This window comes from Egretta garzetta, unplaced genomic scaffold (assembly GCF_000687185.1).
Source record: "Egretta garzetta isolate BGI_Z169 unplaced genomic scaffold, ASM68718v1 scaffold271, whole genome shotgun sequence".
Taxonomy (NCBI): domain Eukaryota; kingdom Metazoa; phylum Chordata; class Aves; order Pelecaniformes; family Ardeidae; genus Egretta; species Egretta garzetta.
This window is the reverse complement of record NW_009258669.1, coordinates 3633993-3660734: the sequence shown is the minus strand read 5'-3', so window position 1 is coordinate 3660734 and position 26742 is coordinate 3633993. Positions and strand designations below refer to the sequence as shown.

The 26742-nt window shown below is 39.0% G+C and overlaps 1 protein-coding gene across 1 annotated transcript in view; it reads left to right on the top strand.

The window, feature by feature from the left end:
- The window catches only part of EFNA5 (ephrin A5), a 60978-nt gene that overhangs the window by 30305 nt on the left and 3931 nt on the right, over positions 1–26742 (top strand). Inside the window, exons 5-6 of the mRNA XM_009648643.2 lie at positions 24804–24869; positions 25262–25342. Coding sequence (XP_009646938.1) covers positions 24804–24869; positions 25262–25342 — 147 coding nt within the window. The remainder of the gene's footprint in view (positions 1–24803; positions 24870–25261; positions 25343–26742) is intronic.

Below are 26742 nucleotides of genomic sequence, written 5' to 3'. Positions count from 1 at the left end.
GGAAAAGGAGATAATGTAAAGAACCTTATGTATGGCTACTCAGCTGCATCCTGGAGAGTATTAGAATCAGTTAAGGGTTACCGTCGACAATTTGGCTAATGGTTAGGTTACTTACTTTTTTCTTTTTTTTGAGGAAGTCAGCTTGTTACTTTTGTTATTGTATCCCAGCTGGGGTAGCACAGTAATATTTAACTAATAATACTCTAGAAACAGTGTTGGGGTTTTTTGGGGGTTTGATTTTTTTCCCCACATCCAACACTTAGAATATATGGTTTCTCTGTAAGCAGTCATACCAGTAAAGACAAATCTCTTAACCAGCAAACTGACCTTGGGATAAGTGGCAAATTATACCATCTTGGAGATTCAAAGAAAGCACAGTGGTTGTTTTATCTATGTAAATGTGAAGACACTGTCAGTCTGATTTTAAAGTTGCCTTTATGTAAAGGAGAATTGCTTCCTGATGTTTACCAATGCTCCTAATACTGGTGGTTCTTCAGAGTGTCCTTACAGTTGTGGGGAAGAAGTTAGTTTCCATTTTCATGGCAGTGCTCTGTATTTCTGGGAGTTTCTGTTCTTCCATTTGTAGTTACGGTAAAGACTGGCCATCTCCTGCAATCACCTACTGTGTATCTTGTGCATCTGCTTGTTCAGGCTGTTGGTCATTTTGTACACTTCTAATGTCTACTTGTCTCACAAAGTCCTTGGTTACATCTCTGGTTTCTTGAACAATACCCATGGTACCTTTTTGTGTAGGACAAAATAAGACTATCCGTACATGAAAACAGGTTATTTTGCTTTTTCCACTGAACACTGTCTGCAATTGTATGAGAAGATCTTTCAGCAAACCCCCTATTTCATGGGGTATTTCCCTCATATCAATAACCTATATGCTGTAAGAGGCCTGGTTTGAATATTTCCCCCCCTTGAATCTGTCAATACTGGGACTCAAGGCCAAAGATTTGCCTTGGGGCAAAGTTTGGGCTTTAGCTTTAGAGAGTTGTGTGAGCTCTAAAGAAATGAGTAGAGCAGATTGATGGTAAGTCTTGTCATGCCATACTCAGCTTATACTGGGGGCAGCAGAGTCACTGTATTCACTCCGCAGGCTAAGCTTTTATTAAAAATTGTTTCGACTCGTGGAAATGGTTGACTTAAGTAGCAGATATTTTTCTTTGAAAGGGCACACTGGATTTGTCTTTCAGCAAGTGAAAAAAGGTTGCCTGTCTTCAATTCGACAGGTGTTAGTTAATGCAGGTACTTCTGGTGTTTGTGTTTTCTCATTGCTTTTTGGAGACATGACGTCAGAAGATCCCTCTTGGAATTCGCTCTCTGGATGTCCTGGTTCACACCAGAAGCTAAAGAAATGAAGGTTAACTAAAGAACATTATCAAAGGATGCTGAGAGAATTATAAACATTTTTAGCATGTTAATTGCACTTTTCTTTGGGGGAAACATTGTTTATTGGCAGGTCCCCCATTAGCCTTTCAATCAAAATCTGATCAGTACAAACACTGATGCTACTTTGACAGCCATGAGCTCAGACACGCCACTCTACTACGAATCCTGCTTTGATAGCTGGTTTACCAGAATCACTCGAGATGTTCTGAATGAAATCAAAGCAATTGAAAGGGTTTGATAAATGTGTACTTTAAAAAATATTTTTGTGTGATAACATTAGACAGACAAGGAAGGTGACCTTTAAAAGGGAATTCATGCTTAGCCTAGTGTGTAGATTAAAGGACTGGTTTCTGTTAGAAAGCATCAGAAGAATTAAGTGCTGGTCCTGCTAAAAAGAAAGCAGAAACAATCACCAGTGTCTAATAGATTTTGATGTTGGTAGTGTTCTTAGAATCCTCAAAGGGAGCATTAAAAGCTGTTGAATAATTTGGGACTCGGGCGAAATCCATATAAGAAAATGAAGAGAGAACCCACAGAAGTGCTGGTCTCTATTGTTTGAGTTTTTCAAAGGGAATGAATGTCTTTCAGATAACAAGTTGAAAGAAGATGATTTGGATTCAGGCGCTTCAAAAATTCAAGTGCCATTAAGATCCTCATAGCAGCAGAAATATAAAAGAGGGGAGGATATACTATATATCTGCAACTTTGAAAGCTGTCTCATGAGTATATTGTGTAAGGTCTTCACCACTGTAGCAAGACTAGTGACTTGTGTTGCTTTCTACTGAAGTACTGATTTTGGACGCTAGAACGAGGGAGTGCCCACAAACAGAAAGGATGAGGTCAGGGTTTTCTTACCTCTGTCTTTTTTTTTCTTTCTAATCTAACATGCTCAATGAAGGCCAGTTCATTTTGTAGGAAAACAAATGTTGTTATGTGATCATCAAGTCACAAACATTAGGAAGATAGATCAGTTAGACCTTGGATAAAAGACCTCCAAGGAGCATTAGGAACGTGATAATGCCATATGTGACACGCCTGCATCAAGGGAAACAGTGACTAAATGTTCCATACCGGTGGCTATGGATTACTGTAATTTTTAACACTTGTGATTATTGTAAAAATCCCACTGCAACTTTCTTAAAAGTAAGAATTTAAATTCCCAGTGTTCTGCTGGAAGTACAATTGAATGAATTGCGCACAGCCCTTTCAATCCTGATGGACCATTCATCATTCCTTGCCTTAAATCAGTTTTGATGTTCAACAGCTACAACTTAACATCTCAGAGGTGGCTGCACTTCAGTACTGGGTGAGGCTCTTTGCAGTGGTACTTCACTGGGATGTTATGAGATTAATAAAGTGAAGCATGTAGATTCCTTGGATGAAAGAACTCATAGAAGTGGAGAGCATTATTAATAATTATCTGAGGACTTATAACTCTGTAACAGTGTTCTAATTTGATTTCTGAGCAAACTGAAACCTGTTTAATGAGCTGTTGTATTGGAAGTATGCGTTTTGTAACTTGGAGCAGATGCCAACAGAAATGGAAATAACGTAGCAGTGACATTTGGAATAACAGTGTTGTACTTCATTGCCTCCAGTTCATCAGCATGTTAGCCTCCCTGTTCCTCAGACTGACTCATCAAGGCAGCACTTTCTCTGCTGATACTGTCTGTGAGTCATGATACAAACTATGTATGTATGCATGCCTGCAACCAATAGACCAAAACCAAATTCCTTAGTGGAAAAATGCTTCCACATGCTGAGCAGTTGGCTGATGATTTTGTTTCATAAGTTAATATTCTACATTCAACTCTATGTTTTCATAAATACTTGGATTTAAAAGAAGCAAATTTGTTTCTAAGCTACCTAACCCTTTGAAATTAGAGGAGGCTGTAAAATAGGAGAATGTTATGGAATTCTCAAAAACTTTTTATTCCCCTGTAAAGCATACTATTCAGACAAGGTGGCCAAGACTCTGGCCTCAAAATGGGACTTGCAGTTAATGCTCATACCTCCAAGATTCTTGGTGAGTCAGTATAAATCCCGTAGAATAAGATTTTTCACAGAGTATTCAGAAATGCATAGAAATGCTTTATTCTGAAAAATTACAGAAAAATCTTTTCAGACTCCCAAATGTTTCCACTTCCCCTCAGGAAAGCAGTAGGTCATCCTCAGATCTACATTATTGGCCAAATGAGATTTTTACTGCCTCTAAAATCTCCCTGGCTTCCCTTTTACATCATGGATATTTAATATTTAAAGTATCAAGTGGTATAGCCAGCTAGATACAGCGCTGCTTTAGGGAATTAAGAATGGCTTGAAGGTGTATCAGAATCTCACTCGAGCCATACCTCTATGCACAAAGGTAACCAGGCTCCTGATGATGGATATGCGGAATAACGTTGCTGTTGCTGATCTTCTGGGGGTGAAATGATCTTAATTATTTGAAGAATAATCAGAATGGTGGTATATTAATCAATTTAAAGAGCCCTGACAATTCAGTCGTAGTGGCATTCAAAATGTGTTCAGGGAAAAATACACCAGAACAGCTTAACGTACGTTATGTTTTAAGAGTTGTAGGTGGGGATATTGTGAAGATAAGAGTTTGGATTTCTTCTTACATGTTTTTTGACAATTCTGCATTTAGTAAGACTGAGTCATGTCCTTGTATCTTGACACCTGTATCAATAAAAACTGCATGTGGACTACTTTTCTCTAATATTTTAGGGTTTTGCAGAGGACGTTCAGCTGTGAGGCATTGAGGAATGAACTGTCCTACAGCATAGAGCCCTATATTGGGGCTGAAGTCAGCATCCCTAGCAGCAGCAGCTGCAGCAGGGCTTGCTGCCTGCACACATGTGAATGTATTTCTGCCCAAGAAATCTTGAGCAGAAATAAAGTAGCCTTAGGCTGAAAAAGGTGTCTTGTCTTTCTTCAGCATCCTGGGGACTGTAAAAGAATGCAGCCTATCCTCTTGAAGAGGGCTTAGGATTAACACCTCTCCGCTTCTGGCTGGTGATGCACAGAGAAGTCAGGAGCTTGTTTTTCCCCAGGTGAATGGAGTTATGTGTGCAGTTCCCATTGGCGCTTCACGGAGGTGGGATCTGATTTCCTTAGGTCCTTTCTGTAAACAGCATCAAGAAGTAGAAGGGAGGAATAGCATAGTCAAAACTCCATAGGCACATCAGCAAGGTGGAAAATGTGTTTCTTTCTCAGAGAGAGGTGCAGAAGCAAAGCATATGTTTGTTCAGAAACAAAGGTATGTTCCAGTGAGGATGATGACAGTGTTGTGTAGTTCAGACGTGAGCAACTGACGTGGGTAGGTTATTGTTTAGCAATTTATTTCCTCAGATTTTCTTATGTTTCACAAGACTTTCAAAATTATTTTATTAGGAGTTAAATGTAAGCAGGCAGATTACAGTGCTACCGCAGTTTCCAATTAATAATCACGCGTAAGAATCCATTTAAAGTATGCCTTATAACATGACAAAGATACTAGTTGTCGAAGCAGTTGTCTGAAGCCTTGCAATACGCATATTGTTTGTTTTTCACCATTGGTAGTGCTGTATCTCCTACCTGGGTCTCACTGGAGCAATCTGTGTGATCACAAGGCTGCCTCTGAGGAGTGAAAGCATCTCCGTGACAGCTGCTCGGCACTGCGCTGCGGAGCGCCCACGTTCCAGCCCACACGCTTTGCTGCAGTACTGAGTTCCGAACTTCAATCAGGAGGAGTTTAGCTGTCTCCCACTGTAGCACTAAAAAATGCTGCCGACCAGGCTGCGGAAGCAACAGCCACCTCACAGCCTCACGGTTTGATGGAACTGGCTTCCACGCCTCTACGAAATGTGCCATCCCCAGCCTACAATAGGAGCAGGTTAGGCAGCTTTCACTGCTGGCCCTTTCCCCCTGGCCTGCGCAGCGCAATCAGCCAGTGTGCTTAGAAATTCTTGCCAGGGATAGGGTTCCTCATCTGCAGCGCTGCACCTGCGGTAGCTTTGCTTGGAAACGTACCCCAGCGCAACAGCACTTTTTGTTCACAGTCCCACTTGAAACACTCCATGGCAGCTCAAGCAAAACTGTGTAAATTAGTCACTGTCACGTTAAGGCATTAAAAGTAGAATTAGTAATTTATATTAATCACAAATGTTTCTCCAGGTTTTATTAACAAGCAGATTGGCTGCCAAAATGCTTTCTGGAAGACATTTTTTTCTCCCAACTGCCACAGAGAACAAAACAGTTATTATGGGCATTTAGATAAAGATTAACGGTTTCAGCAATTCATTTGAGGAAAACTGTATTTTACTATACATTCCACTTCAGCGCGGACTGTCACTGCCAGCATGATTTGTCGCCTCCTTGATAAAATTATACAGTGGAGACACAAGATGGTGTAATTCATTTTAAGAGCAGAAACAGGTTAATCAACAAAGCAGAATGAGGTTAAAAAACAAACCAGACCCACATTTCTTAATTTTTTGGCAATTCCAAATTTCCAATAGGAGAAGTGAGATGTCTATCCAACTGCTGGTTTAGCACATTTTCGTTCATTTTGTCTTCATGCTTTCTTCTTGCTTTGCCTGCGTGATGCTTTTTTTTCCTCAAGATGGCTTCAAGTGCCCTATTTTGATCCCCAGGAAGAAGTAGTACAGGTGACCACTTCATATTCTGTGCATCTGCAAGTAGTTCTGTGGAATACTGCAGGAGTGGTCCGTGAACTCAGCACAGGGTGTGAGGAAATGACTAAAATGATAAGAAAGAGGTCAAAATGAATATTGCAGGGTTTAACAGCAATGCAGGGCAGACTCTGCCAACATGACCTTCACACTTTCACGTGCTTTGGACAGACAAAATGAATTTCCTAGCATACTACTTTTTGAGCTTATCATGTTCCAAGGAATTAAAGAATAGACATGCTATATTTTGTTCTGTTACAGCTAGCCTTCTTTTTTTTCTTCCACTTCTGCATTTTAGGATGGTATAAAATGAAAGAAATCAAAACACAAGTGAAAAATCAGCTGTTTGCTACAAAGGAGACAAACAAGGGTTGAAGGAGAAAAAAACTCATTACAGAGAGATTAGAAAATTAATTGATTGGTGGCTCTGACAGTTCCCATTGGATGTCTAAGGATCCTGTGAAAAGAAAGTATAGTCTCAAACATAACATTTTTTCCTATTATTTCTTTCTCTCGCATAGAGACTCCTCTGAAGCATCATTAGGTTCCAATTATTTTCAGTGAAATTTCACAAGAAAAGGACATGATAAAATCGGTAGAGGTAGTGTTATTCCCCTGAGAAACGTACTATGGCTAATGCTCAAACTGTAATAGGGAGGGCTCTGTTCAGCACCAAAATTAAGAGATTTCCGCGGGGGTGATTCTGTTTCATGGAGGTTTTGGAACTCCTGTGACACAGCATTAACGTGCACCCTCTTTCTCCAGAATCAGTATGGGGCAGCTGATGAACTCAGTGGGGTCTCAGAATTTGATCATATCCATGGCTTAATATAAAAGCATGTGTGAGACTTGCAGTGAATCTATTTAGTGAAGGACCTATTACTGGGGTTTTTTTTTCCTAAGGCTGAGTGTTGGCTTAGAGGAGGTACTGTTCTTTCAAAAATTAGAAAATATCTGTAACAATGCTTTCTTGTCTACTGACTGACCTTTTTTCCTATATTTATCACGTATTTATTTAGCAGTTATGCATGTATGGATTGTATGCTCTTACATGTGCATATGTATGCACATATGTATATAAAGTAATAGTATTAAAAAGTAACATATTGGTTAAATTTCTGATAAAAATTAATCTTTTTGTGTTAAGGGCTTTAGATACTGTGATTATAAAAAAAAAGCTAATTTTGTTAAACTGAAAATACACTTAATTTTAACTCCACTGAAAGGTAAACTGTTTGTAATATAAAATGCCAGTGAAGCACCTTCTGGGCATTGTGTTACACTTTCACTATATTATCATTCTCCTCTATGGGCCGAGCTGACCAGTTGTTCTTTATTGTCCTCGATGTGTCGTAACCATGCTATTATCACTACATGTCCCTCATGCCTTCCAAAATGAAAATGAGGTCAAAGATAAATTCAGCCCTAGCTTAGATAGGGGACTGCTTGTGATACTTCTCAGGGTAGAGGTGTGACTAATGTCTCCTTAACTTTATTTTCCTGCTGTGCTTAGCTCCCCTTCCCTTCTTCCTGGCAACTAATGTGTTAATGGATGTGCATTAGAGGAGAAACATTCCCACTGAAATCTCTCCTGTTGAAGAAAATGGCAGAAGGACCCATTCTCTACAAATGTGTTCCAGCTTCCTTAAGGAAATATGTTGACTTTTCAGAAAGTTTGCCACCAAAATCCTGGGCATGCAAAATATAAAATGTTAATTTTCACTGGAGTTCTCCAAAATATGTGTCATGCCATGCTATTGCTGCCGCCTTAATTGAGGGAGAAACTGCCTTTTCTAGTAGCTTTGCAGTTACCTGGCACCTAGTTCTGTGTAATAGTCAGTGTTTGCTGTGAGAGGTGATTTGAGGGCGCTGCGCATGCTCAGACCCTTGAACTGCTCTCTGCTCTGCCACATCAGATGCTTGCTCTCATCAGATACAGTAGCATCACTTCTAACCAAATCATGGGATAATTTGAAAATCCAGTAATCTGTTCCAGATTTTACACAGGTCTAAAAGATGTACATTAAGAGTTAGCTTGGGGAAGGCCCTTATAAAGGGCTATCTAGGGAGAATATTTCTTCATATGCTAACCTAGATGAGGAGAGATATTTCTGCCTATGACTTTTTCATTTTACTGAACTAGAGAATATTTTGAGTGAAAAATAATCTTCAGCCAAAAATAAATCTCTTGGGGAACCTGGTGCCACATCTAAGTTGTGGGCAGAAAAGGAAGAGAAAATTTGCAGAACTCTACTGACTATGAGGATGAGGAACATTCTGCTTTAGAAATATAAATTAAAATTGCATGTTTGGTACTTGTGTGAGTACAACTGGATTTTCACGACGACGTATGCTGTTCCATAGAGTGCTTGTGAACAGCAGATGGTATTCTGTGTGCTAATAAGTACATGTAAATCTGCACTCCACCCTTATAAATATGGGGTGAAATTATAAGCACATGTACATCCTACAAAAAAGTCAGCAATGAAAGCCACACAAATAAAACAGCAACAGAAGGCCCCACAAAATTGCCCTAGCTCTTCAGCAACTGTATTTTAGGCTGCAGAAAGAAGACCCTGAAGTAATAGCTTTCTGTGAGGGGTGGGGGGAAAAAGACTGAAAGTAACAGCAAGGTTTATTCGGTGCCATTTCATGAAGAAACAGCTTTTTTTATTTATAGACATAAATTTCTCACTGATGGTTTTGCTTCAGATTTGAAAAGTAAATAGGGATTGTGTATGTACATGTGTGAATGCTAAAAATTACTAATTTGATTCACTTTAACTGAACTTCTGAAGAAAAAATTCCGACAACTGTGCAAACAGGTTACTTGATCATCATGGTCTTTTTTGGCTTGACCATCAGTGAAAATTACATTGATTTCGGTGCATCTACATTTAAGTGGAATCTTTATCTAGGCTTTAAGGGACTGATCTGAAGTGCACCTGAGTGCACAAATTTTCAAAAAAAGAAAGAAAAAACCCAGCAATCCACCTAAACTCAGGGTAGATAAAATATATGTAATTTATTCTATGTAAATTGCACATATGCATCTTCAATCCTGTTCTTCCTTGATCCTAGTCCAGAAGTAGGTAAAATAAATAGATTGCATATTACAGCCATATGTCAGAAGTTCTTAGCATTCCCAATTAAGAGTCATAAATTTAGAAGTACTTAGCTGTCACTTAGGTATCCAAATAGTTGACCACATTTCTAAAATGCTTTGCACATGAAGCAGTGAGTTCTCCTGAAAATGTGATTTGTATTGCAGATTGTAAACATCTTGAAAGCTTGTTAGTAGGTTCTTTTGAATGGTATGTTTGTATTTTACCAGCGGGGTTTTTTTTTTGGTTTTTTTAAGTGCAAATACAATATTCTTACCAACTTGAGCCCCATTTCTGCTCTCCCATAATCAAGGGCTAAGATAGTCTAGTATTGTTAGCTGTTCCTTCCTTTTAACACAAAGTGCAACTGTTAGCTTAGAAGCACATAAAAGAGTCATTGTAGTGTTGATGTGGATGGAAACTGACTTGAAAGTACAAGGTTCCTTTAACGTTTAACTAGTGTTTTAAACAGCTGTCTCTCAAGGGTGAGTGTGAGACAGGTAATGCTTTAATCAGATGGAAACATCTACATGGAGAGACCAATTGCAGAGTGAGCTGGAGCATCGGGCTGTCTTGGCCTTTTGCTCAGGTGCCACCAGAGTCCGGCCATGCTTCTCAGAGGTGGTGGGAGCAAGGCTTGTACCCTCTCCTGGTATGAAGGTGCTCCACTACTCAACAACAGGATTTCCTATAGGGCTTTTGATGTAAGTTGTGTAGCAGAGTCCTGGCATTAAGCTGATGGGATTTTTTTTTTTTCGTGAGCCAGTAAGTGGGTATTTTACCAGCAGTCATGTCTCAGGTGGAAAAATTTTAAAGAAAAACTATTAAAAATCCCCACCTTTGTCTTGAGCCACTAATGACCGTGATCTGTGGACACAGTCATATGAAGCTTCTGCACCCCCAAGCAAGTGCACACAATTTCTATAATGGGAGCTGACAGAAAGTTGTCTTAACAAATGCCATCACCTTCCATTGGAAGTAGCTCCCACATGTCGCTGCTGAGGCTTGGGATGAAAAGCAGACCTAATGAAGGAGTTTTCCAGCCCTTGGTGCATCTGTGGCACTTGCTCTCCCTGCTGAGCTGCATAGTGCACTGGCCATTTGTTGGCAAGTTCATATTTCACACTGCAGGGAATTGAAATGATTGAACAGACAGGAGAAGAGTTTTATTTGCAGTAGCCTATGTATCCCTAGACTCTGATTTGGCATAAAACATCTGCTTCATGATCTGTTTCAAGGCCAGTTCCCTTCCGCCAACAAAGGTTATGACTTCAGGCAAGCTGTGCCTTCGCTGGCAGGGGGAGATTTGCCTGAAGACTTGATTTAGTCAGAATCAAAGCATCCTGCCACAGAAATCCTTTTTTCAATTACTTCTGAAAAAGCAGCCAGACGGTAAATGTATTAACATATTAAACAGTGAGTAAAGGAGACCACTGACTTCTGCTGTATGGATTTTTGTGAGAAGTTGATATAAGCCATGTCTGTGTGTATGTGTGCACGTGTGGCTAAGAATAAACATTCGTTATTGTTCTGACAGTAAGAGAAGTGACAGATACTCTACATGTACCTGCTTAGCTCTGCTGTAAATCAGCAGAGTCAGTAAGTAAATCTATTGGTTTCAGCTACAGTTTATGCATATTTTCAGTTTGTAAAGTTAATTGGTCTAATATTGATGTAGTTTCTGTTAAAGTCGTAGGGAATAGACCCTACAAGATGCAATACCTAGGGATAAATTGATACATTAAATCTTTTTTGTATTCATGGTGGAGACGTAATTTCAGGGGGGTTCGTGTCCTACCAAAAAAGTCAATTTTTGAAAGACTGATACAGATTTCTTTGCAGAATTGTCATCTTGATCCACACTTACATAGGTACAAATAAAATCCGTGTTCCTTCTTGCAATAATGTAGTTAGATTCAACCTTTATTAGAGTGAGTAGCGTATTATCATCTATATACTTCACTGCCATTGATGCAGTCTTTGCAACATATGGCTATTTTTCCTCCTCAGAAAAAAATCCTTTCTCTAGCTTAAGAAAAAAAGTAATTGAATATTTGCATATCTCCAAGGAGCCATGCGGGTTAAACTCTGCATTCATCTTGTGCTGTTCTTAGGCCGCTTTTGGTTTAAGAGTAAGAACTATTGCTTTTATGAAGTGCCTTTTTCTATAAAGTCAAAACCTCACAGCAGTGCACAGAAAGCCAGTGCTATAAAGGAGCTAAGTAGAGTCTTTAATAGAGAGAGCTAGGTTGTAAGTGTTTTTGTTCCTATGGAGCAGATAGATTTGGTTCCATCTGTTCCATATTCATAACAAAGGAGCTCACTTGCAGGAGGACTGACTTCCCTGGAGTAGCATGGTAATGATCTTTTCACCACAGATTGAAAGGATCTGAAAATGGTCACTTCAGCTCAGCAGAAAGCAGCTAGCAGATAGTGCTTCAGACCTGCTGTTTTTCTGCGGCTCTGATTCAAGATGCATGTTTTTTCAGAATAAAACAAAACAAAACCATAAACCTTCATCTCCTCTCCCCTGCTTTTCAGGATGTTTTCTCAAACAAAAATGGAATGACATGTTACAAATACAGGGTCAATTTTTCTTTATTTGATCTTGGTATTAAAGGCAGCAGTGAAAAATGATTTACTGCCAGTCTGGGTTCTGTCTCCTGAACTTTTCTGATGATCTCTACTTTCTCAGCAAGAAGATTCTGTGAACGTGAAATCTGAAGTCCACAAAATGTGTGCGAAAGTTCCTTGCTGGGTTTCGTAATTAGGATGCTCCAGTGCCAGCTTTGATTACACACCTCGTGGGCTTTCAAAAAAAAAAAATCCAGCTTGATCCAAGAAAAAAAAACATTCTTGTCTCTGCAGGATATTTCACAAGGGGAGAACAGAAAAATGCAGGAGTGTACCACAAGCACTCTTACTTAGCTAAAGAATAAATTATTCAGTGACCCCTAAAAGGTGAACTGGAAGTTTACAGAGATCTTAAAAATTAACTGGGAACACAGAACGAGAAGAATCCTTCTGTGCCATTGGTTCTGGCTATGCAGTTTCTGAAAGAGGCCACGAGACAGACCCAGATTTACTGTCGTCCTGGCTGGAAGTCCTGCTGGGGTGTGCTGGACCCCATGTGTCTCCATGCTTCAGGATGCTTGGTGCCTGAGGCAGCTTTGAGAGCGGGACGGGCAAACAACAGGCATGCATAGCCTGTCTCAGCTGCTACTGCATCACACATGTAGGCATACGCGGGGGTTTTTCTGGCCTTCCAGCCAACAATACCATATCCTGCAATTCATAGATGTGTATGAAAGCATCCACTACCCTTGTTGTTTAAAACTCCAGATGAAACAGTACACATGTATTTGCAGATCTGATGCTTCCCCCCACCCCAAAGTGAGAGATTTGATCGCAGACTGGGGTTTTTTTGCTTGGTTGGTTGGTAGGTTTTTTTGAGCACTGCATGTTTTGCTGCAGTAACTCAAAGAGAAAATACATGCATTTCAAGTGACCCTTATCCTAACTAAGGTGAATAAGAATGTATCCAGGCTTCTGTACTCTCCTAGTACTCTGAACACTTTTTTAAATGTGAGAGGAAAGAAGCATCTGGTGCACACAGTCATACAGCTCTGCACAGCTACCAGAACTACACCCAGTGTAAGTGTTCGCTGATATGGACTAGCCAGGAGCTGAGATACAAATGTCAGTAGACCTTCATGATTACAGAATGTGGGATAGGGATTGTGCACTTCACTGGCAGGGTTGCTCTAGTATGACCAGGCTTGAAGTCTCCACCCACTGAGAAGTGGAGACACCACATTAGGCTAGAGGCACTTAAATCGAGCAGTGATGGATGCCGTGTGGTTGAGAGAAGTTAATCTGGCAGAGGTTTTGTCCGTCTCTTTTGAAGTGAAATACGTGTCAGCAAGGATGTTTCAAGATTTGTGTTATCCCATATTGTTTTCCATATGTATGATCTTAGTTACAGATGGGAAGCACCATTATAAGCTGCTCACAACTTCGTTACACGAGTTCCTTAACTGGTTAACTTGTAAAGGATAGAGAAGCAAGCTTGCAGTGGGGAGGTGCTTGCTTAGATCAGAAAGTAGTGGGTGGAAAATAGAGATGAGGTTTTCCCAGTCTGCTTGGGAAGATTGTTAGTTTGGAACAGGGGCTATTCCAGAAGAGAGGTGGAGAAATGCTTCAGTTCTGAGAGAACAATTGTTACAGCATTCAGGAAAAGAAAAGCTCGAGAAGTACCTGTGTGTTGCAACAGTCTGATGCAGTATTCATTACTTAAAAGAAATGGTTTCCAAACCACCAAGGCTTTTGAGTCCCAGCTATGGAAAAGTGTACACATATATATCTAATTTTGAGTTCATCTGGGAATGATCACTGGAAATAGGGCTAAACATCCTGTGGTATACATTAATCTAAAAAAAAAAAAAAAGCACAGAAGGAAATAATTTGTGGCAGAGTAAAATGAAAGGTTAGCTATCCCATGGGTGTTTTAGACTTTCCCACAGTCATAGTTATGACAGTCTACAGTCCTTTTCTGGCATAGGTGAGACATGTCAAATTCCTGACAAGGCAGCAGTTCTTCTTGATGAGGCCACAGCTATTCTCATATAGGCTGGCTTTTTTGAAATACAGATTTCAAAGCTTTAGTGTGACCTGTGACACTAACCACAAGCTAGACAAGCGAAAGAAAGAAGCAGGGATCTAGAAGTTTAAATAAAATTGCTATCACCTGATACACTGGACAAATTTTGGTTAAAGACAAAACTTCAGCTTTGTGTGTTCCAGAATTTTTCATGGTAAAGGTGACAAATTCAAGGGTTAAGGAGATCCTTCTAAGGATTGGAGAAAAATTTCTGACTCATGTGGTGGAGTGTTTGAAGGTTCAATAGTCCCTCTGCTGGACTTGAGCAAACTGGGAATTCACCCGATAAAGATGTACTGGTATTAATATAGTGCTGGACCCCATCACAGTAGGTATAATGAGACAGAAGGTCTCTGCCCCGAGAACCTTTACTTGTCAGAATCAGAGCTTCAGTTACAGTGGACTATTGTGTGTTTTACAAACTTTACCTTTTCTATCTCATATCTGCTTTCCATCCTGCACAAATTTGGATTTATCTCTGTACAAGCTGACAGTGCACATAAAGACATCTTTTGTAAAGGCTGTGCCAAGGTGCTATTAGAACTTTGCCAAGAGAAAAAGTGCTTCAGAAATCTTTTGAGCAATGGTATTCTCTCTAAGCAGTGCATTTGCAAACTTTTGGGCATGCATGTGCACTCAAACACATTCAAACTTGCATTATTCTTGCTGTTTGCCTTCATTTTAAATAACAACAAAATATAAACCCACAGTCTGTGCTTTTTTCTAAATTTCCCCTGATCCTAAGACAGCTTCTTGAAGATCTCTTCCTGCCTTTACATCTTCTCCTCCACAAGACACAAACAAGGTATTTTCTTGCTTTGCTTAGGTGAGTCAGCACAACACGTCCATGTCCATGTCACACTCCTAGCACAATACAACATTTATAATCCTCTGTTTTTCTAAACTGACAGAATTTACAAGCATAGTATAGAAAGCTAGAAATGTTTCTAAATATTTTAAACATACTGACAAGCCCATGAAGATGGAGTAGAATGGAATGCTTCTCTCTGCTTTAAGTGTAGTGTCAGCAGTAGTAAAGCTAGACACAGATAATATGAAGTCCATTAAAGTATATGAGGTTTAGTAACATGATACGATGCCCACAAATTCCATGTGGGTGAACATGTTGCTTTAAAGATCAAAAAGAGAAGGTCAATTACTAACAAGACTATAATGTCTCTTCAAAGGATTTACTTATGTCTAGTTCTTAGAGATGGAAATTAGCAAAATGGATAGCCTGCTTGAAGAAAAAACATTTTATTTCTAGTGATACCAAGGGAAAATCAAAGTACAAAAGTGCTTATGAAAAGTATGAGGAGGATATATTTTTCTCTAAGTGCTCTATTTGATAGTATTAACTTGTTTTATTAGCAATTTACTCTAATACAGTCTTAATGTTGTACAATAACTGTATTTGGTTTTGTTAATGCCACTGAAAACAGTAATGAGATCTGAGGTTTTTATTTCATTCTAGTTAATAAGTGTTGGTTTGTTGCAATAGAAAAGTATGACATCAGTCATTTATATTGTGCTAGTGCAGAAATGTTAGCCCTTCTTTTATGGTATGTAATACAGTTTGCATTTATGAAAGAGAAACCTTCTTATATGAGACAAAGGCCTGCAAATATTTCATGTGTGGGCAACTATATGATCTATTCTTCATCTATACCTCCTTATATTTCACAGGAGCTTCTGTACAACTGAAAGTCCATTCAAAGTAGGATATGCCTTTCATTTATTTCCAGCTGAGCTTTGTTTGTTTTTTAATGAGAAGAAACACCACAGAGGCAAGACTGATTCTCTGGGAAGCTCAGGCTGCAGTTAGATAACAGCTTTGCCCTGGTTCATAAACAAACATAAATGTTCTTGCTTTTATGAAAAAAAAAATGTGTTTGCAAAGAACAGCTGAGCTTGGTTCTCGTATTGGTTCAGGCTTGGTTCAGAGGAACAGCTCAGGCAGGGTTGGGTTTTTCTGAGGCTGAAGTGTCTGCTTTGTTGTTCTCCTGAAGGTGTGAAGGGTACAGGCTGCCCTGTACTGAGGTGATCTTGTATTTTCCTGAACTCAATTGGACTCCGCAACTTGGGAGAACAGATGATAACAGTAGGACTATAATAAACCTTTGGACTGGATCCAAACTGATGCTGTCTGCCTCATACGAGCCCTCAGCTGCTGCTCACCTCTGGAGGTGCCCAGCACTGTGAACAACGGGGCTTTGGGATGCTTTGATGTTCTGCACTAAAAAAGTCTGACTCCAGTACATCAGCCAGGCCAACAACAGAGAAGGCTTGTCATTAAATCGCCCTCTAGAGCAGATGAGAGACCTTCCTGAGAGAGATACAGGGCTAAACTGTACTAAGAGGCCATACCAGACAAATGGCTTAATTAAACTGAAAGTCCGTGGTTTACATCTCTTACCGTACAGGATTTGATTTTGTTTTGTATGACTGTGCTATGAAACTTGCTTCAATCCATGCAGCCTTCAACCAGATACATAAGCTGCAATGGATTAGAAACAGCAAGAAAAATTACATTCTTCCTGGCCAAGCAGTTGCAATGGGACAGTTAATTCAGCATTAAGTGCTAATGCAGAAACAGTAACTATGTATTACTTTCTTCCAAGAACTCTCACTAAAATAGCATTTGCCTGGCAAGTAATTTCCATTTACTAGGTTATTTTTAGGGGGTCTGAGAAATATAGTCACTTGTGAGATAGGCCATAATAATCCAGTGGTTTTACACAGTGCAAAGCCAGTGCAAATTAGATATAAGACATTAGGAAATAAAAGTGGTGTTTTACAATCTGTTCATTGTTGTGCAACCAGCTTTTATCACGTCTTTTTCTGCATTGCTGTGCACTTCATGATTTACATTTTGTTTGAAGTGTAGAATGTAAGTCTGCGTATGTGTGTAGGCATGTACGTACACACATACGGAGATGAGTACAGAAATAAGATATGATTGTTTTTACCTTCATACAGATGTAGTGAGCATGCAGGAGTAAAGCAAAATAAGCATTTGTGTTGGGTGCCTTTTAATACTGTGGATTTTAAAACTTCATTTGGAAATACTAGTATCCATAGTACTTTTGCCTGTATTAAGCCATAGGCAGTATTAGCTATGGCCTTGCATCTATTTGTTTGTATGTTTGTTTCTTTTCCTTGGTAGGTAATTTTTTCTGTTTTCAAGTGTTGCTGGTAGTCCTAGATCAGGTGGTTTTCCAGATGAGATTCGCTCTCTGTCTGTTGGCTTGAGATTTCTGAGTCTTCAACTCATTCGGTAATTTTTTTTTGGTAATCTCATCTTGGTGATGACTAAATACAGAGACAGTAAACTCAGCAATAGCAAAGGTACAAATAAGTTTAATCATGATTTACCAAGGAAGTGTGCTTAATTATTAGGTCTGAAGAATGATTAAATCATGGACATTCAATATTTTAATTTTCTTAGAATGGAGTCATGTTCATGCAATAAAACTTTTGCTGATATGTTGGAATGAAGGAGCAGATGAGCAAAGACTCTTTTTTTAAATTAAACTCAAGTAGTGGTGAAAGCTGGGATTTCCATAGGACCAGTAGTTCTCTGTTTTTAATTTTTGATTTTAACACTTACAAGGAGCAAATGATTGGTAAATCCTTTCAGGTAGCTTCTTTTTTGGTTAATAATTTTGAACACTCCTTTGTTGTCTTTAGATATGGGTCTTACTTTATGTATGCACACAAAAGAGAGTTTTATTGATTCATTAAATTCTAGCTGACTTTTTCAGTTGTACCGTTTATGCAAATTCGTAACTTTTTTCAATCTAAACTGTGAGAAGAATATTAATAGCTAATTCTGCATTTACCTGGCTAATTTGCATACATTTGTGTTGTGTGGTAAATCACATGAAAACCTACAGGGGAAAGGCTCAGCTCTTCTAACAACTAATAGGCTATTTTTTCTTTTGACTTGCACAAATTGAGAAATATTGCCTGTGGCAAACATAATGGAAAACTGCATTTTTAATGCTCTCACACATACTCATTTCTTTACAAAGAAAGAAGCAGATGACTGTTCTTAAAAATAAAACTTTCTAAAGCTCTGTAGCTGACACAGGATATTGGATGCTAAAACACTTCAGGTTGGTGGAATTATGATTTGCAGGTTGTATAAGGTTACCTGGATATTGGATTTGACTAATGGGAGTGGTGTTGTGCCTGAAAGGGCTGGAGGCAAATCACAGCTATAAATATTTTCTCCTGAAGAGATTGTCTATAAGTTACAGGACTGAGAGAGTGGAAGGACTGCGTAAACATGAGTTTCTGATTTATGACATGCAGTGTCCTGTGTAGGGGGTTGCTGCAGGTTCTCTCTTTGTGGTGTTTGTCCAGGTGATTACACGTGCAAGCCTTTTGACTGGGCAGTAAGTGTTTACTCCATGTGTATGTGTGTGGCATCTCTATTTAGTGTGCTGGGGAGAAGTTAAAAATTAATTCCCTATTGGCTTCCCAGCCTGAGCCAATACTTCTGTTCAGTGCTCAGGGAGGCACTTATCATGCCAGAATTTGTGTAACATGCAAGAGGGTGCTGATAGTAATATATCTGCAATGAACTGAGGTGAGATCTTGGTGTGATTTCTCAGATCTTCTCTGCAAGGACACCCTGTTTGCTGGGCATCTTAGCAGAGAGCAGAAGAAAGTGTTCATCACAATTTTCAAAAAAATAGTGGGAACGGACTTGTCTCCACAGTGTTTCATGAACACCGCTTTATAATCCTGCAGAGAATACTCCAATTGAACTGGCAATAGAAACTTGAAATACGAAATAGTAAGAGAATTGCCACCGGCACAGTACCTGCAGCATCTTATATCAGGGCTGTGAGGAGATGCGGGGGGGTGGGGGGTTTCTGCATAAGGAAAAGATGTTCCTTTACCAGTCTGCCCCCATACTAAAACAAAGGTGCTGTCTGAGTGACTTAGATAAATGGAGTGCTATTTGTACGCTGAACGGTTCCAGTTTTGCTGTCTAATAGGGCCCATAGTGGATTGTGCCTTGAATACTAAATATATTTGTAGTGCTAAATGAAGATTTGAATTGCATTTATGATTTCTCTTCTTTTCTGTATCAGGACTTGTGTTTTAGGAAAACATGCAATGCTTTAATTAGAAAGCTAAGAATGAGTGAGGAGACAAGCAGAGGAAACCACTGATTCCATGTGAATATCAGTAAATAGGATGATTGAGACATTTTTTATATGCGACATCCTAATAACTTGCTCTTAGGTTAGAAACTGAGCCTCAGATAGTTGCCAGCCAACATGCTGCCTGTCTCAGGAAAGGAAATACTTAATTACAGCTTTTGTCACACGACTAGCAGGTCCTGATAGCCAAGTTACTTTTAAAATTTTAATACCTTTTCTTTTTTGTACATTTACTTTTTAATTGGCTTACTTTGTAGGTCAATTGGGCCATATCTTGATGACTCCTTTAAGGATTTTTTGGGATTTAACATAGTAAATGAAACTGCAAAACTGTTGGGGAAAAAAAAACCATGCTGATTTCTGTGTATGTTACTTTTTGTTCTCTATCTGTGGCTTCCTGCAGTCATTGAATAACTCTGCTAAGCCTTATCAGGCTGAGGGAGGACCTAACCTGTTATTTATATCTAATATATTAATAATGTACCATGTGCTTTCTAGCAGAGAACTGCTTAGGAGTGGGATGAAGGGAGCCGGACTTTTTTTTTCAATATTTAAATATAGCTAGCAAATACTGAAATATTTATGGTTTGGCTCTAGAGGAGAGAATAATTTTCTTCACTCTCTTTCCTTTCCTTAGAGGGTATAAAAATGGTAGCCAGAAGTGGTGCAGAGAAAATAAATTTTCTCATCTAATTTGTCTTTGTGGGCCATTTTTGGATCCAGCTTGGATCCAGTCCTACGTGCTGTAGTTCATTGCATGGGGTTTTTTTCTAGTTCAACTAACAGGGATGGAATTTTCGTCTCAAGAATACAGAGATCCTGACTTGAATTTCTTCTGAATCATGGAATTTTCCTATTAAAAAAAAAATTGGAGACCAAACCAGTCATTTTAATAATCATTGAGGTGTTTTCATGTGTCTTGTGATTCAGAGGGATTTTAGTGTGCACTTCCTTCTAACCACAAGTCTTTGTGTAACCATGAAGTCTAAAACATGTTCTTTAAAAGAGAGACCCAGGAGATTGTCAGGAAGTTGCTGGTAAAGGTGAGGTAGGGCAGGGGAGGAGTGACGTATTACAGGAATTGTAATGGCATATAGGAACTAGCAACACTGCAGAGTTCCTCTTGTTTTTCATGTCAATTCTTCCTGACACAAACTAAACCAATCAGACCTCTTCTTTCTAATATCATTAATGCAAAAAAGAGGATGTAACCTCTTTTGCTCCTTATAACGGATCTTTTTTTCAAAGGTTTCTTTCTGATGTGCAGCAAGGGTTCAGTTGCCTTTTATTTTCCTTGGGAATTTTGGCTTTTGAAATGGAAAGTGTTGCTTGGGACAGGTTCCATTAGCATCAGAGGCTTCCTGCTCTAAGAAGTGGCCTCTATTTTATAGCTAATATCACCTTTAAAATGGGTGAATAGAAAAGCCTTATACCAAAGCCTTAGGGGCTAATGTGGTTTTGTACAGAAAGGAGAATGAAATTTCTCTTTGTGCCACCTAAAAAGAACATCTTTTCTTATACTATGGCTAATTTCAGTGGAATGTAGCAACAACAGCAATAGTTTATCTGGGAAGCAACTTTAACAGATCCCAGCTGACAAAGAGCTCTTATTTTTCTCCATTCCAGAGTTCAGCAATGTCGCACTCTTGCAAGCATGCAAGAGAGTGTCAGGGAGTTTGGCAGACTCTGCTGCATTGGAAAGTACCTTTCCTGGAAAGTAAAGCACCTTAAACCACTGAACTTTCTTTGCTCATGCTTCTGACCCTTAGGTCCTGGAGTCAAGACTTGAATTTTTCCAGTTGCAGTCACTTTGATACGAGATTTTTGGTTCAAACTTATCCCAGAATTTTCCACATAAGCCTCAGCTTTTGTTAGGTCCTAGCATTACTTCTGCTCCAGAAAAAGCATATTTAGCATTTATACTTCGTAAATGTTAACATGTGCCATTTATCCTTTCTACTGTGTTGCTTTGGTCATTTGGTGTTTCTTTGTTAGCTGCTAATCAAATACTGTCAAGCATGTCACACTGACTTCTTCAGTGAGAGTTTGCCATTAAAGCTACTTTCATGTGGAAGAATAGGACTTAAAACTTCAACCTGAGTTCAAGCTTCGAGGCATTAACTTACCAAAGAAAAACAGATTTAATGAAGACTCTCGACTTCCCATCATAGAGGGCAAGTGTGATGTGCCTAACATTCAGAGAAAAAATAACTTGAGCTTGTTGGTGAAGGGGGAGTAGGGATAGGAAATCCCAGCTGTTGCCTTCATATCCTGGACATCTTAATTCAACAGGCAGGTTTTTCATAGGATACTGGTGAAAATATTGCAGAATGAAGAAGACAGAGAAGAGAACAGAACAATACTGACAAATTTACTGCAATGTGTGTCAGAGGAGGACAGATGATACGAGCCAATCTGACTCTTCCCTGTGGGTGATACATCTGGTCTTAAGGCAAAAACTGCAACTAGTCTGTGTTTTTCTTTTAAGATGAAAAGGAGAAGGGAGAGGGAGGGAGAAGAAGAAAGGAAGAAAAAAATATTGCAGTCATCCAGCCTGGCAAACAGGCCTTAATTTCTCAGGAAGGCCAAAGGGATCTTCATTACCTTGGTGTTGGTTGTTGAGGCAGATGTGAGAGCAGAACAATATGTCACTTGATTGGGTTTTTTTATTATTCATTATTATTCCTTCTGAAGGAGTAAAACACTGATTAAAGAGGAATCTTTCTGGGCTTACTGCAAACATTGACAGTACATAATTTCCCTGGATAGGAAAAAAGCACTTTTTCATACTTATTGCTAAAACTGTGTCAGTTTCTGGGATGATGATTTAAATGCAACTGCTATGGTTGCAATAGGACTGCAGTTCATGATATACTTTATAGTTGCAAACCCATGTGAGGGCTGGTGGAAAAAGATTTAAGCAGAGAATGGATTTTCTTTAATATTTTCCAAAGAACATCACCAATCACTAGCTGCCGTTTGCTCTTGACTGTGTGCAAATGTTATGTACATGTATAAATTTTATATTTAAAAAGCATTAGTTTTCTTTTTTTTTCCAGATAGAATATTGTTAGCTCCTAACTAGTCAGTGGAATCCCAGTTAGTCTATGACTATTAGAGTATTCTAATGCAAGCTAATTCTAATGTGAGCAAAACGTGCTTATTTTTTGGACATAAACAACAGTATGTAAGCATCAAAGCTAAAACTTGCCTTTAAATAAATGTGTGTCATGGTGCACTTCAGAAATAATTTCTAAGCAGGAAAAATCTGTTAGTGATAAAATTACTGTAGGGACTCTATTTTGGCTGGTGTTGGAAATGTTATTTCCACCTTTGTGCAAGTAATGTGGTAATGACTATAGAATTCTTATCTTCTGAGAAATCTACAACTGCCTGTTTAGTCTGAGCAAAGCATTTAGCCAGTTGTGTATATTCAATGAGGGCCACGAAAAGGACACAATTTCCTGAATATAACCACAGAGTGCAAATATTGTGCCCTAAATAACACACCAGTTACTGTAAATGTGAGTAGAGGGAGTTTTTCTGATTTTGATTTAGTAAGAGCCTATAGCAAAGCCAGCTGTTAACACTTCTTAACTGCTTGTCATTGTGAAGGGGGGAGCATAATTTCTACAGACTTTTGTCTTTTGATTAAAAGAGGGAAACAGTTTTTCAAGCACTTCCCAACAGGTGCAGAACCACAGCATTAGCTGTATTGGGCTCTTTGCTTCTTTTTTTGTGTTTGTACTGAATTTGCTAGTTCTTCTTGGTAAGTTCTTCTTGGAAAAAGCTGATGCCTGCCTTGCAGAAACATCATCAAAGACTAAGGGAATTTATTTCAAGTTAGTTGAGAAGCTCTTCAAGTGTGAGCTTAGCGTGAAGACAAAGAGTGTGCATTCATATGTCTGTGTATAAAACATTTTAGTTATTTGTCACAATCAGGGAAAGAATTAATAAAAATGGATGAAACATTGATAAACAGAACAAACTAGCATCTTGCCAGCCCCATCCTCTTTTGTAAATCAAGACAGCTTCCAATAGTTGCCATTTTTCTGCAAAGGCAACTTGTTCTGTCCTAATACTTAGCTTTTTGAGTGATGGGGGAGACTGTGCAATGAAATAAAAATTAGTTTGCAGTGCTTCAGGCAATATTATTCACCTACGGCTTTTCAGAGTTTTTGCAAGGGCAAAAAAAAATGTGTATGTGAATGGTCTTTCACAAGTAAAAATCAGCATGCTCACGTCAAGTTGCTTGCTTGGTTGCCAGCATGCATATTGAACTGCAGGCCAATGTGCAATTTCACATTGGAGACATTGATGAAAGTTACCAATGTGTTCACACTGGCAGACAATAAACTAGGGAGTCCGGTCTGTGCTGACAGGCAGGCATATTTCCCTATGATTATGTATTTTGAGACAAGCACAGTTCCAGAAAGGAAGTTTTTACTGCAGCACTTGTTCATGGGAATTAAGTAGCTAGTCTTATGTCTATGATCTTTTGTATTAGTGCTAGACATGTTGTTTCCACTTATTCTTTTTCTCCTACTACAGTAAGTACTCTTAAAATGAAATACTTCAAATGGGAAATGATGAGGGAGGGCAGAAAGAAGGAATAAGCTGGTTTGGGTTTGTGAGTTGTATAACATGGGGAATCACGTTTTGAGTGAAGCAAGATAAGTATTTTCTCAACAAAGGCAGATGTATTGGAGCATGTGGAGGCTGACTTTGCTGTAGGGTTTAAGGGTGTGTATTTCTACTTCTGTGGGAATATGTACATGGCTCTGTTTTTAGCATTGTCACCTTCAGTGTCATTTTGGTTTTTCATCCCTTTTTGGGCTGATGAAGCCCACGGCCTAGTGTTTCAAGACGTAGCTTTACTCTGCTCTGGTGAGACCTCACCTGCAATACTGTGTCCAGCTCTGGAGCCCTCAGCACAAGAAGGACATGGAACTGTTGGAGCGGGTCCAGAGGAGGGCTGCTAAAATGATCCGAGGGCTGGAGCACCTCTCTTAAGAGGACAGGCTGTGAGAGAGTTGGGCTTGTTCAGGCTGGAGAAGAGAAGGCTGCAGGGAGACCTGATTGCAGCCTTTCAGTACTTAAAGGGGCCCTATAGGAAAGATGGGGAAAATCTTTTTAGTAGGGCCAGCTGTGACAGGATAAGGGGTAATGGTCTTAAACCGAAGCAGGGTAGGTTTAGGCTGGATATAAGGAAGAAATTCTGTACAATGAGGGTATTGAAACACTGGAAGGGGTTGCCCAGAGAGGTAGTGGAGGCCCCATCCCTGGAAACATTCCAAACCCGGTTGGAGGGGGCTCTGAGCAACCTGATCTAGGTATCAGTGTCCCTGCTCACTGCAGCCCCGGGGGTTGGACTAGATGACCTCTAGAGGTCCCTTCCAACCCAAAACATTCTATGATTCTATGAGTGATCTTAATTATTCTGAACTGTAATTTTTCAGAGCAGACACCTGCAGAAACCGTATTAAATAACCTCTTCATAAAAAGGTGTGGAAAGGTGAAAGGAGATAATGAAACATTGAAAATACCATGTGCTTCGCTTCTTCCATGTAAAATAATCAAAAAAAGGGATTAGAATAAAATCTGCAGTTCTTTTCCTGCTTTTGCATAATCAAGCCTCTTTGTGCTCTTGAAGTCCCTACATGTAGAGGCTGAAATGTGTCCAGCCCTTCAGAAGAAGGGGAGATTAAGAATGTATTTTATTTTAGCACAAAAAGTGATTTGCATTTTCACTCTCTTACTCTTCCGTTTGTCTTTCCTTCTTCCCCATTTACAGCTTCTGCGATCCCAGATAATGGAAGGAGATCCTGTCTAAAGCTTAAGGTCTTTGTGCGACCAGCAAGTAAGTTCTTCAGATTAAGCTTTCGAGGGTGGCTTTGTAGCGCATGCTTTACTGTGTGGTCTAGTAAACAGCATTAAATCCTTTTTTTTACTGTTAAATCTTGTGTATCTGTTCTGTACAGCAACATTTGTGTTATGATTTTCATTGTATTTTCTTATCATTTTTCATAAAGCTTTGTTTTAATTACATGGCAGTTGCTAACTTGTTGTTTCTTAAACTGTTGTACAAATGGAAGACTATACTGGCATTTGGACAAGTGCCACAGGCTTTAAAATATAAATATCTTAATTATATGTAGTAAATAGACAGAAAAAAAGAGAGAAAAAAGGAAAGTGGGGAGTTTAAGGGTGTCTCACTAACATATTTGGCTGTTATCTCTATTTTTGTTATAGACAGCTGTATGAAAACTATAGGTGTTCATGATCGTGTTTTCGATGTTAACGACAAAGTAGAAAATTCATTAGAACCAGCAGGTTAGTATGCTTAGAGAATCTCTTTTAACAAATGCGTGTATCCCTCTGGTGCTTCAGTACCTTTTTTCCTCTTCTCTCTGCATGATTTGCATGGTACAACTGCTCTGCTTTTGCACATTTCTAGCAGTGCTAATATCGCTTATGGTGTATTTCCTGTATCCTTGTTTAATGCAGGGGAGGAAAAATGTTGCTTTATTTGTTTTTTGGGTGACATGGTTTAATAAAAAGTACTGTGTGCCAGTGTATAATTTTCACCAGTATCCTGAAGTCACCGGCACACTGAAGCCAAACACCCAGCATGTTGGCAAAACATTCTATTTGCTAACTGGGCCCAAAGTTTTAGAAATAAAGTCAATGGACACACTTCATTTATTATGTGGTTTCAAAAGACTTTCAGAAAAACAGAACTTCTGTTTGTTTAATGCTGGTGCATGACACAGGCATGCAACTGACAGAGTTAGTGTTTAAGTAAAACATTAGTCCTTCAAAATTATATACATTTGTATGTATATTTGGTTAGGCAAAGTACCATTTTTACATACACATGCGCACACACACACTCTGATGTATATAAATTCCTATCCTGTTTTTACTGAAGCAAAAAAGGTTTTGGGGAGCTTTTCTGTCCCTTTTTGCAAAACACTGCCTTAAGAATAAGAATAATGCTTGCTATGACAAAGGCCTTCATCTGCCCAGGGCAACGTTACATTAACCTCTACCATCAAGCACGCTAATGTGCAAGGTGCATGTGTATTGCTTGTATGGCTCAGGTTTATGACAGACAGAAGCATGTTTAATTCTAGGGGTGTGAGTAATCCCACTAGCTTCAATGGGATGGCTGATGACATTAAAATTATGTGGGTATGTAGGAAAAGAATTTGCAATAGTAATATTATCTGTTTGTTTTATATGTACCTACATGTTGCTCACACATTGCTGTTTTCAAGCCTCAGTAATTAAAATACACAGTTAAATAAACAAATTATACCTGAAAAAAAATTCCACATATACCATGTAGTATATACCCTGAAGAACAGATTACCAAGATCTTTTTTTCTTCCCTCTTAAGCTGTTTGAAACAGACTTCCCATTCAGTGTGAAGCAACATACTATTTCTTTGCTCTTTGTTATTTGCAGCTCCTTTAACTGGAAGTCATTTATACAGAAGTATAAATAAGGCTTTCACAAGTTATCTAGTTTGAATTATTTACCTGTGGATGCACAATAGATTTTGTAATTTTTCTTGAAGACAATTTTCAGAACTCTCCTAAAAATTTTGGTTTTGAGAATCAAAGATGTTCTCTAAGCAAATCCAAATGCAAGGAGAGCACGTTTACATTAGATACATTTGTACATTTATTAACAGCATTCTTCTACAGAAGGCATTAGGATGATCTTTC